Source organism: Idiotropiscis lumnitzeri, chromosome 3 (assembly GCF_059441095.1).
Source record: "Idiotropiscis lumnitzeri isolate Australia: NSW breed Sydney's pygmy pipehorse chromosome 3, RoL_Ilum_1.0, whole genome shotgun sequence".
Taxonomy (NCBI): domain Eukaryota; kingdom Metazoa; phylum Chordata; class Actinopteri; order Syngnathiformes; family Syngnathidae; genus Idiotropiscis; species Idiotropiscis lumnitzeri.
Window position 1 is genome coordinate 31,381,949 of NC_142393.1, and position 15,808 is coordinate 31,397,756.

Sequence of the window (15,808 nt, forward strand, 5' to 3'; positions counted from 1 at the left end):
AAAAACTTTTGCTTTTCAAATTCCATGCCATCTCTGTTTGTGGGTCCAAATCCTGCTCCTCACGTGAAATGTATTATCTTATCTACCTCAAGCCAATTTTTAAATTATTTATCTGCAGAGAACTAAAAACGCAGACTTCTTCCCGGTTCTGTTATCACTTTATTGCGCAGTGTGGAGCGTTCACTTGTAGGACTTGGTTTTTAAAATATTGGGGTTTAACTCCCCCGTAACAGTTGTCCAACCGATTTGTGCATACCCCAGTATAGACTAAAAATTGATGGCAAGAACACATATGAAAATTCACGGTCAGTGGTATACTTGCAACTCACGCCTGTGGAATATTTGCGCGTCATATCTCTTATTTTGAAGGTTGCGCACCGGATATCATGTAGTGGTTGCTCGATCCCGCTTCTTCACAGTTTGCTTCAAAACGACTCGGCCGTGCACCTGTCCTTCGGTTGTCTGGAGAGCAGGAACTGAGATTGCCTACGAGCTCTCTTTCTGACCACTTTATCGCAGCAGGACCCGCAACGTGCTGCCTTTGAGAGGAGGAGAGGAGGCGACAGTGCAAGAAGCGTCGAATTATGGATTATTGAGAAGTGGAGGTCGAAAGACGGATCAAATATTCATGAGGACTCTTGCGGATGGAATGGAGCGCTGAGTGGGACAGTGCAGAGGTTCCCTGCAGTGATTCCTCTCAGTGAGCAGAGGAGGAGGACCAGCGCGGCTGATGCTGCTGTCGGATTCTGCATTTAGCGCGTGTGGGTGCGCGTGTGCGTGCCTTTGGAAAGCAGCCTACCGCTGCAGTTGTTGCCCGCTCTACTGATACAAAGATGCCACAGACTTGCTGACGGACACCCGGGATCCGCATCCCGCCCACCTACCCTTCCTCCACGCACCCCCCACCCCCTGGACGCAACGAGCCCTGCCATCCCTCCGTCACTAATATGCAATGTTTTTTTGTGCAGAAGCCGACTGCTGCCGCGTACCGCCGACTTCCCACTAGCGCCGGCGCATGTCTGTCCGCCGCTGCCGTTCCTCGCCCCACGCCGCGCGGCACACGACGACGCCATTTGAAGAGGAGCGCTCGGGGGCTTTTTGCGCCGCGGCGGGAGCGCGGCAGCAGCAGCAGCAGCGGCAGCAGCAGCGACCGCTCCTCCTCATTCACCACCTCCTCCTCCTCCTCCACTGCTGAGCACCACCGGCCTCTCCAGCAGCTCGAGGCTGAGGTCGTTCTTTTCCAGCCGCCCGGGGACCACAAGGAGAAATACGTTGACGGGGGCCAGAAGTCGGGCGACGGCCCGGGGGTGCTTCTTCTATTCCTTTCTATGGTGCAGATTGGTGGAGCCAAGCACTGTCGAACTGAGCCCAACAGCTGGCCGTTTCGGCTGGGATGCAAACAGGGGGGCGGGCCGGCCCCCATGCGGTGGCAGAAATTTAGGCTGCCGCATCCGGTGCGCCTCTCGTCTCCCAATTCCTGTTCTCCTTCCTACTCCTACTCCTCCCCCTTCTCGGCCAAATCCATGCGGTTTATTTGGAGCAACATCTTCAGCAAAGGATCTCATATGCTGCAGTGTCTTTGTGGCAGGAGCCTCAAGAAAACCAAGAACCCAACTGGTGAGTTTGTGTGTGTGCGTGCAGAGCCAATTAGAGAGACTTTGCGTTGCTTGCACGACTACTGGTTGCTGCTGTTTTCTCTGCAGTTGTGCAGCAAGTGCAAAGGAGGGAGGACAGTGCGTGTGCCCGTGTGTAGGAGGATGATAACCTCATACAGTGGCAGTTGCACAAAAAGTGCGTGTGTCGGTGATGCTGCAGAAAATCAGGTCTAATGCTGAATTCGGTCATCCAAGATCCACTAACCTTCCTAAATAAGCAGTGCATGGATTTATTTCCACTCCCATTGCGAGACACGGTCGTAGAGAGCAAGAAGTGTGTTTGTTTGTGCTTGTTTCTGTAGTGTGCGACCACAAACATCTCCCCGCCCCCAGGAGACACATGGCCCAGTGCGATGCTGCGCTCATCAGAGCTCGTCAGGCTGCTGACTTCACAGAATCAAATTGTGTTGCTGTCAACTTTTTCATTTGGTCATGCCCTAATTCCGCCTCCTTAGCTCAGACTTAGGACAGATGTCGCTTGGCCTGAGTGCACCGATGAGTTCCTCAAGCTATATTCATCTGATCACATTTGCAAAACGCTTGCACCATGCAGAACAAATAGTTTGCTGTGAAGTCAGGTCAAACATTAGACGTGGTCATGTTGCCGTATTGACATGCATCAAGACCCTGCCATATGCAACCTTAATTAGTTGAAGCTAAACATGTCGGTTAAGTTGTACACGTCAGCTCAACTCAACTTTATTGATAGAGCACAATTAAAACAAAGTGCTATGCATAAATAAAACCAGAACATAAAACACCTCAGCTCGACTTCACTAAATTTATAGAGCACTTAAAAAATACCACAAAGTGCTTTGCATAAATAAAAATCGAACATAAAACACAAGACACAATTATAACACGCATTAATAAATGGGGCACAGCCGCCTCACACTTTTGAGTTTTGGTGTTGGGATCCAGTCTTCGACCTTCCTATATGGAGTTTGTATGTTCGCCGCATGCTTGCAAGGGTTTATGCTCCAGTTTCCGCCCACATTCAATTCACAATTTGGGCTCTGGGTTCATTTCTCCATGTCAAGGCAGCACCAATCTAAAGCATTGAAAATTGTTTGCTGTCCTTGCTGATTCAATGTTAATGTTGTCTCTCTCTCTCTCTTTTTTTTTTTTTTTTTTTATGGCGGGGGGGATTAGATGGTACATCGTACAAAATATGTGGTCATATAAGTTCAAGTTGGGCCCAAGCTTCATTATGATGATCTTGCATTTCTGAAGTGCTTGTGCAACATCCCTTCAGTGATTTTTTAGCGCATATTAGTACTTTGGCGAGAGAATGCCATGATTTTTTTTAGTGTAAAAAAAATCAAATTGAGTGGCATAACAAGGCTACAACAAGGAGTTGGGCTGTAAAAAGTATACAGTTTGGGGAGAAGCACATTTTCTATGTTTGTCAAGATAGCTTACTCAAACCAACAATAACCAAACTTTTACATCTGCGTAATGGTTGCTTTGAGTGTGAATTGATTAGTCATGCCTGAATTGAAATGTTCTGTTGCTACGTTCGTAACAACGCAATGGAAATTACACCAGATTCCGCTGCGAGAGTGTTCGTTATTAAAAGCTCACTCCCCGGAGCCTGCAAAGCTGCTGACTCCACAGCCCGTGCTGCCAAAGCGGCAGCGTAGCTTCGAAGCCCAATAAGTGAGGACGGCCATCGCATTACACATATACCGAACACACACTCACACACTAAAATAAATAACCTTATAAAAACTAATTAGTTAAATGGCACAACAGACATTTTTAAATAATACTTTACATTTTTTCTTAAACCTTTGATTATTGTTATGGAAACAATTCTAAATATTTTTTTCTTTTCGATATTTTAGAAACCCACTTTTTTAACTTTACCTTGAAATTTTTGTTTAAATGTTGTTAATGTCCATTTTTGTAATTTTTGTAAGCTACTTTTGTTTTCTCAACTTTGCTTTTGAATGTTGTTAACTGTTTTTTGTAAATGCTTGTAGGTGTTGTGTCTTTGCTTGTGCGACACCCATTGAGTTTTCTTTGTGTATGAAATGTTCTATAAAAAAAAAAAAAAAAAAAAAAAAACCCTTACCTAATATGATCACACACAGAACTACATTGGCACAGGGAGGAGTCATGGAGGACTCTTGTGCACCACTGGAATTTGGTGAGATATGGCTTGCATCTGATTGTCAACATGCATCGTAGACAAAATTATTTTTATTGTTAGTTAGAATCAATTGAAAGTCAATTGCAAATTCAGCTGTAGTTGTGACATCAAGCTTATCAAGCCTAATCACATGACTACCGCACAAAAATAGTTGGCTCCGATATACTTTTGAAGTAACATAGATTACATTTTGGCGCACATGTGCCTAAATGGTTGAAGAAAAATATTACTCCATGATTTGTTAATTCAGCAACCACAGCTAAACAGGCCGTCTTGGGGGCGAAACAGTCCAGCCCTCCACAATTTTTATGAATAAAGCCGGAGGATAGAGGCCGGAACGGTACAGAGATCGTAGCCGGAGGGGATTGACCGGCAAAAAAGGGTCAAGTGCCCAGCTTTGTCAGTAACGAAAGTAATATTAAAATGGCAGTCTTGCAAATATCTGGGAAAGGCTAATTTGGTTTTACCTCTTGGCTCACTCCACTTTCCAATAATTACTTTCAAGTAATACAAGTCTTATATGATGCACCTTTCCTGAAGTGATTCATAGCCCCCTTCCTGCTTTTAATCAGCCAGTTTGCTAATTAAGCAAGCAATAGTGTGATGAGAGTACGATTCATATACCGACTTGGGGAGTATTGGAATACATGTACCGACGTTACACATTCAAAATACAAAAAAAAAAAAAAAAAAAATCTAACTGTATTCCATTACAGTTACAGAAAAGAACACAGCGATATCTCCTCCAAACGTGGCCATTTTGAAAGCAGGTAGCACGGTTGAAAGCAAGAAGTGCTGACCGGTATGCACTGTTTATTTTGGTTTACAAAGAAAAGGCGAGGACTGTTTTGTATGGCTAAGCTACAATAGCTGCACTGCTACTGTATGTTATAAACGGTGAATATCGGTCACCCCTTCCTTTCTTCCATGCTGCCTGCTTTTCAAAATGGCTGCATTTGGAGGACACATCACGGAACGATATTTTCTGTAACTGCAATGAAATGCAGTTAGATTATTTTGCATTTTGAATACGTAATGTTGGTACGTGTATTCCGTTAGTCCTGTCTAATGAGGAGGGGAATATGAGGACATGGAAATTGAAAAGTAAAAGTCGAAAATATGAAAATACTACGCAGCTAGAGAATGTGGGACTGAAGGCAGAAGACATGGAAGAAAGCATGACGCACTGACAATATTGTAACTCTATCTTAAATACTCTAAAACACCAGGCCTGTATGACATACACAATACAGGAACAATGCATAAGGTAACCATAGCAACTTCATAGGATATAAATCCGTATATAAATCCATGCACTGGATTGGTCACCAGGGCATATATAGCAGGAGATAAACAAGCATCCACAAAACACATTCATCCACCCTAACCTTAAGGACAATTTATCTGTAGTGTCTTCAATGAACCTTGCATGGTTGTTTTGGGAATGTCCCAGGAAGCTCGCACCTGTCTACTGTGCCGCCATACATTTAGTTTTTGGAAATAATATTTTGAAAAATAAGTAAAGCTGCTTCCTGATATCGTGTCATGTCATTATCCACACCGCTTATCCGGTGCAGGGTCACAGGAGGGTGCTGGAGCCTATCCCAGCTGACTAAGGGCGAAAGGCACACTACACCCTGAACTGGTCGCCAGCCAGTCACAGGGCAGACATAGACATCGTCACCGAGTGCGAACTGAACCCACGCTGCCCGCACACAACTCAGGCGAGTGTACCAGTACACCATCAGTGACTTCTGCCTGATATCATTTTCTGTAATAGCTGTATTTTGATCAATGGTCATCCAAAGATTATTGGTGTAATCACAATGCAAATCTGTGAATGTTAATTCAACACGTAGGGTGTATGTTTTAACTTAAACATTCACAGGTTATCATACCTGTGTTTAATCCTGGCGAGTGCGCTGTTGTTGACCTTTCTTAAATCATCATCTCATCTTTTTAGGCCTGAGTGGGCGAGCGTCATGATCTGTCTTTGTTGTTTTTGATTCAGTATTTAGTTTCATGTTTTTGTTTGGTGTGTCATTTGTGTTGTTTTACCCAAGCCCCAGTGTTAACCAATCAGCTCCTTCCAACCCTTTGTGTCTTGTCCAGGTGCTCATCGTTGTCTTGTTTATTTGTTTATATTTAGTTCCTTGTTTGCTTTCAGTCCGTGTGGGTTAATTCTGTCAGGATGCGCTTGTAGGTTGAGTGTTAGGAGGACCCAATTCCAGGGAAGGGGGGCAGGAGAAACTTAAGGGAGCATTTAATTGACAAATCAAAAACAACAACAGCAAACAACCAACTTGGAATAAATAAAAAGTACAAAACAACTGGGAGCAACAAAACATTGAAAAGGTGAGACAGGCAGGAGGACAACTGACATAGATATGGACATGAACATCTGACAGGGAAGTGAAGTGACAAGAACTGAAAGCAAACAGGGAACTAAATAGAAACAAATTAACGAGATGAGGAGCACCTGGATAAGACACAAAGGGTTGGAAGGAGCTGATTGTTTAACACTGGCGCTTGGGTAAACGCATACTGGTGGACACAATGAGCATGACGAGACACACCAAACACAAGGAAAAAATCTGAAACTCAATACTGAACCAAAAACAACAAAAACAGATCATGACAGCAAGAAGTCATGATGTGCTTCATTGTTTGGATTTCAAGTCCACATTCGGACGTTGGGCCTTGGCTTAAGATCCATTTGTAGAGATTGGCTTTTGTTCATCCGTTTTTGCAGCGAGTCCTGTTCAGTCTGCGTCCGTTCTTCCTTCCAATGAGTGGTATTTGTTGAAACTTTTCATAAGGAGGCAGTACGGCAGGATATTGTATTTGATTAAACTTGGCAAAAAATTGTTGTAGACGCACTGCTTCCAAGTCAGTTTGTTCAAATGGGGGACTGTGACAAAACTCTTTCATGATTTGTGTTCATGCAGTGTGGGACGAGGGTCAGCAATCTTTTAAAGCCTTTTGTCGTTTGGTATTGATGTCTCTTCGTATATGTGTGGGGGCTGTGACAATGAAGATGATGATTGCTTCAAGAAATGGGATGTATGAATGATTCTTTGTGTGCCAGTCCAATTTCAAGTAATCACAGAATGTATTGTAAAGACCCCGACAGTGTGAGTGATCCATCTAGAACATTCAGGTAACAAAAATTGTGTGTTTAAAGAAGCATTGTAACACACTTTGAAGACCTTGCTGATGACACCATTCATTGTGAAAGATCCCGTCTAAGTCAGTGTCATGTGTCCCACGTGGTGTGACCTAGATCGAAGAGTTGCCCTTTTATAGCCCATGGTCGTATGCACATGCTTGCTTGGCTTCTCTGGAGAGTTGCCATCAAGGCAACGTGTTTCATATTTTATTGAAACGCTAACGCGTTTAGCAATGGGGTTCGTGCCAGCTCTGATTCTTGCAGCCAAAAAGCTGCTCGCTCACAAAGTGCGCTCCCTCCATGTTTGCTTCGCTTGCTGACAAATATCAGATTAGATTGCAAAGTTTTCCTGCAGCTTTGCAAACTTTGCCTGAGCTGCTGCTGCAGTGCTGAGCTGACAGGATACTGACAACCACGGTGATGTATGCCCTCTGTGGTAAGCCCAAAGAGATGGTGCGCATGTGTGTTAGCATGAGTGCACGTGCGTGCGTCAGTGTGTGTCTGTGTCAGTGAGCTCATTAGTTCGTTGTCTCTTTGTCCAGCAGCCTGACTCTGCAAAAAAAAAAACAGCATGACTTTGCTGTGCCAAACTCGCTCTGTAGAGGCCAGGTCATCTAATATATGAAATGAAACCAACAAAAGCACAATGTTTAACGTCACAATGAACTATAGAGTTCCTCTGCATGGTCCTGTTTCGTCGCTTTTACACTCATTGCACCGTGCCAGAGAAGTTTACGATTTTGAAGGACAGAACTGACCTCAAGGGATTTTACGACTGCGTTTGCAGTACATGAGAACAAGATGATGCCATGATTTTCAAGATAGTCTGCATACGTGTTTGTGACAGGTTTCTGTCGGAGCAAGAGAGAGTGCTGAGTGTTGTTTTTCCAAGGGCACTTAAAGAGCGGCGAGCCATCAAAGGCTCCACAAGGAGGTGTTTTCACTGACGTGGTGATAAGAAGCTGGGAAACATGCCTGCACTTTCAGATCCTCCAATTCCTCTATGCGGATCACTGTCTTCTCTGAATATCTCACCACTATGAGGAGCTTTTTGCCCCTAAATAAAACATACCATATAATTATTTATTATTCAACACTCTGCAAGTCTCTTGCCGACTTACTAGATACGTGTTTAATTGACGACCTGGTGAAGGTGTGAGGAGGCGGCTTGGTTTGTCCAGGATGTCACTCATTCTCACTCACACTTGAGGTCAAGCTTTGTTCTCCTTTTGCCCGATGACAGCCCTGTGTGACATCACTGCATGTTTGTGTGAGGCCTTAATCGGGACCTGCAGATCTTTTAAAAGCACAGTGCGACCAGTTTGTGAGTTTGTGTAAGTCATGGACTTTGAGTTCATCCTAAAAGTTGCAGAGAGGCGCATACGGGCTGCATTAAATCAAACAGAACCAGGTAAGAGCTTGTTTTTAATGCAGGGAAAAAGGTGCCTATTTCTATCTGAAGTTGGTCTCACTAAAACATTAAATTCTCTTGCTTGACCAATTATTCATCCTATACGAAGGTGAGAGCTTGAGCCTTACAAAATGTTCCGTGGATAAAAACTGTGTTACTGCTTATTATTTGTTTGCATGGGTGCAAATTTGTCAAAACTATGACCCACCATTGACAGCTTGCTGGACAAATTACCCATTACATATCATTATGAATCTCAATATTCTGGGAGGCTTGGAAAAGAGAGAAATATTGCCTCTACTGAAAATATGTCTCTCGTTTTTTCAAGTTTAGTTATTTTTATTCGCTTCCTAGTGCAAAGATCTCAAGCAATCTTATTGTCCACAGCCACAGTTGGATTGTTTTGTTTTAACTTTATGCAGCCGTACTGTGGTGTGAAATGTACGTACGTCACAATTTGTATTAATTTCTGCCAACTATTCTGTACGTCTGGTCTGACATTTTCATTCAATACAATAGCGCTGACATTTTTATATTCCCTGGAGCTACTGACCACATAAACAAAACATAGGTCTCTTGGAGTGTTTTGCATATTTAAGTGAAGAATTGGCACAATATTGCAAGAATACAATACAATACAACTTTATTTGTATAGCGCATTTCACAACAGCTGGAGCTGTAACGAAGCGCTTTCCATATGGTGCATTATAAATTAGTGGGAAAATAGAACACAAATTAAAATACAAAGACAATAGATATCAGAAGAACAGCTTGAACAAAGGCCCATTTCCAGAAGGGCTGTCTCTAAGCTCGGGTATCATTTTCACTTTAAAGGGGAAGTCATCTTAAAAATTTACGTTACATGTTGGTATCATGGACTGTGTTTGTTGTTTTTGGATTAGTATTTAGTTTCATGTTTTTCCTTGTGTTCCTTAGTGTCTTGTCATGTTTGTTGTGTCCACCTGTGTTTGTTTAGCCAATCCCTTGTGTTGACCAATCAGCTCCCTCCAACCTTTTGTCTCTTGTCCAGGTGTTCCTTGTTGTCTCGTCAATTTGTTTGTATTTAGTTCCTTGCAGTTCTTGTCGAGACAATGTCACCTATCAAGTGTCTGGTTTCATAGTCGTAGATGTAGTTATTTAGTTCAGTTCAAGTCCTTTTTATTTTGCACTTTGATCTTTTTGTTTATCCGAGTGGTTTGTTTGCATTTTTACTCTATATGAAATATTGAAAGACTCCGTGCCTTCCTTCCCTGCATTTGGGTCCTCCTCCTCCTCAACCGTAAAAGTGACAGATGACCGAGAATAAATATTTCAGATTAATATTGCATTCTTTTTAATACGGATTAAGCAGCAAAATTCACCTTTTTTTTTTTTTAATTCATTTTGCCTCTGGCTATCGACTGAACATGTCATCACAATTGCTCAGGGCTCAGGTAGCAATCATGAGTTTGATCATGACATTCACAAGCTGAGCACTTATTACATGAGCCTTGAGCATCTGTGATGTCAATTTCAGTCGACAACAAGTGGGTCAAATGGCCGCCCCCTGGATTAAATGAAGGCTACAAGTTGTTCATATTTCAGAATGAAGTGTAAAATGCTTGTCTGTATGTGCCCTGGCTTTGGAGGGCAACCATCGACTGTGTGCGCCGCCTCCCGCCCCGAAGTTATCTGGGAAAGGCCCCAGCTCACCCATGACCATATTGATGATAAGCAATATAGGGAAGGGATAGGAAATTGCCGACTAAATGTACATGTGCCGTACATGTGACTCATGACTGAAAGAGGAGCAGGCCAGGATGTATGCTGCCTCATTCTAAATGTCAGGTGGGATCATCTCAAGACCAACCTCCTTGCCCCTCATGACTCTGATAAGATAAGTGCTCTCGTCAGTGACTGAATGGATGGATAGTTTTGTGTCATGCTGGTTAATGGTCCAGTGCACTTGAAATAAAAGATTGCTGTCGAAAAGGACATCCTACTTGTAACCTTAAATGCTTTTCAATCCGGCTCACAAAGAATGTGAAAGATGGCTTTAAAATCTTGTCATCAGTGTTGACAGATTTCCCTCTGACATGGCACAAAGAGCACTGTTTGCTCTGTGCATGTATCTGTACTCTGTTTAGTGATCCACCCAACTCGCACGTTCTCCCTTGCTGCTAAAGTTGCCTGTTTTTCCAGGAAAATTTGGAACATTTTTGTAGTGACTATAATACGGAAGCCTGATTTTGCATGTTTCTCAAAGAACTTATATTGTGCATTATTGAACCACCACCCAAAAAAAAAAGGTTGTGCGCCACTTTCCAATGTACTTTAAAATTGGGACCGGAAACCGTGAATTTTTCACGGTTTTTCTTTCTTACCATATCTTTAACTGTTGCTGAATTTTTTTGATGAGCTGCGTGTCACCATTTTTAATCAAATCTGTACCACTTTTTTTTTTTAATAGGGTCACGTATTGTTTAGTCTTGCAAACCACACCCACTAAGAAAGTGGGTCTGGAGATCCGCCCACCACCAAGGCTGGGCCCCGGCTCAAAACGAGGCATCCACTCAAATTTGTATCTTTGCTGTGACGTGTCCTTCAAGTGCAACGTCACTCTTAGTCGGCGGAAGTCCACAACCGAATGATAGAATGTTAATTAATCTAATTCAGCATTAAATCAGTTCTAAATAACCAGAAATTCTTAGTCATTAAAATCCCTGCTGACATCACTGGAAACAGTTCCTGTATTTTCACGACTATCAGGCTCACCGTATTAAAAGGCGCGGTCTCTGTTACGTGTCCTGATTTTGTATTTAACGCATACGTGAGGCTCATTGCATCATTGGGTGCTGGGATGGTAAAACATACACCAACTTAAAACATACGGTAGCGTGTACAAACACTTAAGCGTACATTAGCATGCATGCCAGCATATAGGTTTTTTAAAAAGGCAACGGGAGCAAAACTAAGTTTGGTTGAACTTTTTTGAAGTGTTTAAGATGACAGCTTCCCTCTTGTCAGTGTCAGTCTTGTTGCCATGCAACATCATAGACACATTAGCGGCTAGGTGGGCTAACGGATAGCCCCAGCATCCACAATCCATTCACAAATTGTGGCGTAACTCACCGTGGGTGCCTCCCAGTCTTAGTAAAGCTGTGATCACCATCTGTCATCCGTCGCTCGCATGCTGCTTGCAAATTAACTGTGAAAGCCAGATTGTGATTCCACTGATGTCTAACTGTTGAAGTTCCTTTGTTGAGCTTCCCAGAATGATGGCAAGTTCCGAATTCATTTGCTGCACTACAATACCTACTGGAGGCATGCCTTTAACATCCTCTTTCACATCCGCATACTGTGCTCAGTCACATCCACCTTTCCTCTACTATATTTTCCTGACCATAGGGCTCACTTTAAAGTCGCAAATCTTCCCCAAAACAGACAAGGCGCCCTGTCCTGCGATGCGCCTTGTGTACAGACTGAGACCCATAGATTTGTACACATGCTCTTCACTCGAGTGATGGGCCTGAATACCCCATTGGGCATTTCAGAATGCATTTCAGCACATCCTGCTGGATGAAGTGTGATACTACTGTGTGCATTTGGTGATGGTTTTACACAATCAGAACAGACCAGTCTGTACCTGTGGGAGAAAGCTGGACAAAAGGGCAGCTGTCCACGATGCCCTAGTTTGTCTCATCATTCATGTTATTGCAAGCAAGAAACATCACATGTTTAGTCAACAGGCTGAAAAAAAAACACTGCCCAAAGCACACCACTCACATCTCTCTAACCAGCCATCTGATTGGCTGAGGCTGATAGGCTCCCAGAATGCCTCAGTACTCTTTTTACGTCATTTTTATTTCTTTTTGGGAAATGAATGGCATGAGAGAAGCATGTTTTGCGTTTATTGTATTTCTTTGTTTCATTGTTTGCTTGTATGCTGTTCAGTGACAGCTTGGGTTTTGATTTAAAACCGTGACTCTAAGGAGTGTGGTGACTAGTCACATCCCTCCCCTGACATTGACTATGTTGACATGAGTGTTTTTGTAGAGTCAATGGTACCACTATTGACAAAGATGCCTCTCTTCAAATGAGAACTTGCACGCGCCTCAAAGTGCGACGCGCCTAGTGTGTGTGTTAAATACAGAAATAGCCCCCACAACTGATGCTGTGCCCTTTGACACGGCGTGTCTTTTGGCCGTGTGTCACCAGGAAATGCTCCCCGTCGGTCAAGTGAAGCGCTGAAGAAAGTCACATTGACAGATTTTGGTACTTGGTGCACACACAAGGTGCGCCAAATTATTAGGTGCCCCATCCACGGGACTTAAAAAGAAGGTGCGTTTTTTTTTCCGACATCATGTCCTCTTTTCACTGTCTGTTTGCTCAGGTTTGCCCCGCCTAGCAAATGCGCTTGATGAGACTATGACTAGAGTCAATCACTGGGACAGCAACATTTTCAAAGTTCAGTTACCGGTCAATGTAATGTGTGTGTGTGTCTGGGTGTGACTATTTGCTCAACTCTGCAAGGGTTTTCTGAGTGTGCATGTTTACTTAGATTTTCTTGAGCACACTTTGGAGTCACAAAGCTTTCCTCATAATCCATATGGTTCATGGTGGAACCAAATTGCTGTCCACAGTGACCCTTTTGGCATGTTATTCCGTAAGTCATCAATCTTGTTGACCCTAAATCATTTACTGACGAGGGACGTGGACTTGCGTCTTGCTATTAATTTACACACTGAGGGGACGCTCCTCCATGTTTGAAATCTTTGTGAGGCTACGCTCACAGTGTCATGTGACAGGCTCCTGTTCGCTTTGCGCAATGACTGTTTGTTTATCACTTGCTCCTCCATTGCCATCAATGCGCACTCATTTGCCAAATTAGTTTCTCACCACTTCCTCCTACTTTGCGTCCATCGACTGGCTGACTTGTTTGACTTTCCTTTTCAAGGCAGTATGAAAACTTGATAATGTAAAATTGAAAATCATAAAAGCAACACTGTCGATGATATTGATGACGATATTTATCACCCACCGCTAGTTCTTCGTTATTTTCCTCGTCCTGCTCATTGACCTGGATACATTGAACTTATTTCGTGTTGTTGACCAAATTTTAATAGTTTCTGTAATCCAATCATTGTGGCGTTTTAACTTTTTTAGCATTACTCCTGATATGAATTGCAATGACTCTAATTTGCCCATTAATAATTCCTTATGTGAGATAGATTCCAGCCACCTTTATTTTTGTATTCTTCACACAACATTGGTTGAACTGATATGATGGATTCGGACGATGTTTAGAATGGGTATCCAGTTGATCGAGTGTAGTCAAATAAATTATGGACTTCAGGTGTTAGTTCTTTCTTAGAACTTTTAAAGAACACCCCCCGGAACCCGTCCGCTCCAGGGGAACTATTTATTTTGAGCATTTCTTGAGTATCCAATATTTCCTGATGTGAAATGGAACTAATAATTTATGAAGTCTGTTATCTTGAGCTTTATAACGCTTCAGCAATACCGTTGTGTTGTGCGGCTTTTTTTAGGAATAAGATGTTTTATTTGTATCTGTTTTGGCCTTTATAAGTTGTAATGCGTGTCGATGACTGGCTTTTGCAACTTGACTTTTTGCAGAGCTTGACTTGATTAAAGATAACCTGTGATTTGACTCGCCCAAGATAGAATGACTTTGGATTAGTTTACCAACACATGTGGAATTTCATCCCATCTTTGCTCTGTAGTAAAGTTTTTATTTGGGTTTCGTGAGAAACGCTTGCATATATAAAGCAAAATGAATAAGGGGGGCGACACAAGACTGAGAGGGGGGAAAAAATAATAGAATGAATAATTTAGTCTGTCTGTTCCCTTTCTACTTCCCCTTACTGCTGGTGATGTTGTGAGGTGAGAGGAGATAAGGTAGCAGGATGGGAAACAAGGAAAGGAGATAACATGTGGACAGAAGTAAAAAATGTGGGAGGTGAAAACAGCAGAAAGAAGATATGCGAGGAAGAAAACAGACATTTAATGAATTGAAAGGACATGTGATGTAGTAGTTTTGCAAGTGCATGCCTCTTCTCCGCATTCAGCAAGTGCTTTCTTCCCTTACTCAGAGATCCACCTGCGTCACTTATCACTGGTTACCCTGGTAACAGTGGACTTCCCCCGTGCCTGTGCGAAGCTGCGCGTGTGGGCGGGTGTCTGAGTGTGAATTATGACTCATCCTGCTCACTTCACAGTGGCTATCCTCACACTCCACCCGTGTGGGGAACACCCTTGCAAAGCTGTCTCCTCTCTGTCTGCATCCTCCCTCCTTGCTCGATTTCAGCATCACGTCCTCTCTGGGCGAGTTGCTTGGGTCAAGACAGAAAAGACAGAGTGTGAGAATGTTGTCTTTGCCAGAAACAAGAGCTGTAGATTTGAAATAATTTATCCTGTATATACCAGAGGTGGAAAGTTGCTCAGATCTTTTTTCTTAGTTATCTTCGATTTATATTTTTCATTGCACTTGGGCATAAAATCTGGCGCATTTTGATTTTCATGCCTGGATGAGCCTTGTGCAGCTTCTTTTACACGCGCATGGTGCACCTGACAATCTAGTGAATAAAAGTTGACTAATCTCTAGACCACATCAAATCAAAGTTTGACGCCCTGTTAAACCTTAAAGTGATAATTCTAATGAAATTCAACCTCTTACCTTTTTTTGTATTTTAAAAGAACCAACTGCGCATGTCAAACTTTGAATAAGTCATCATTGTTCCAAGCGCCCTAAACTGCAACTTACCTCATAATATGAGATAAACAAACCCATTTAATCCATTGTTAACTGTATGGTCATCTTATTCATCCATCCATCCATCCATCCATTGTCTGTCCCGCTTCTCCTCTCAAGGGTGCTCGAGCCTATCCCAGCTATCTCCGGGCTGAAGCTGGGGTACACCCAGAACTGGTTGCCAGCCATCCGCGCTCACACCCATACCTAGGGGCAATTTAGAGTGTCCAATCAACCTACCAGGCATGTTTTTGGAATATGGGCGGAAACTGGAGTATCTGGAGAAAACCCACGCAGACACGTGGGGAACATGCAAACTCCACACGGGAAGGCCGGAGCTGGAATCGATCCCACGACCTCTGTACTGTGAGGCCATCGTGCAAACCAGTCGCCCACCATGCCGCACTTATCCTATACATTAAAAAAAAAGGATATACGATATGATTGACAATGTTTTTATTGTAATAAATTATTTTGTGGGCGGTACGGTGTACCACGCAGAAGTGCAGGGTTCAATCCCGGCTTTGACCTTCCTGGATGGAGTTTGCATGTTCTCCCCGTGCCTGCGTGGGTTTCCTCCCACATTCCAAAAACATGCATGGCAGGTTGATTGGACACTCTAAATCGCCCCTAGGTATGAGTGTGAGCGCTGATTGCTGTTTGTCTT

General features: G+C 43.1%; 1 protein-coding gene across 1 annotated transcript in view; it reads left to right on the forward strand.

Annotated features, from left to right (window-relative positions):
* Positions 1–437: 437 nt before the first annotated feature.
* Positions 438–15,808, forward strand: part of LOC148340914 (fibroblast growth factor 14-like) — a 41,126-nt gene continuing 25,755 nt past the window's right edge. The window contains exon 1 of the mRNA XM_088290136.1: positions 438–1,617. Within this exon, the coding sequence (XP_088146262.1) occupies positions 948–1,617 (670 nt within the window). The 5' untranslated portion in view covers positions 438–947. The remainder of the gene's footprint in view (positions 1,618–15,808) is intronic.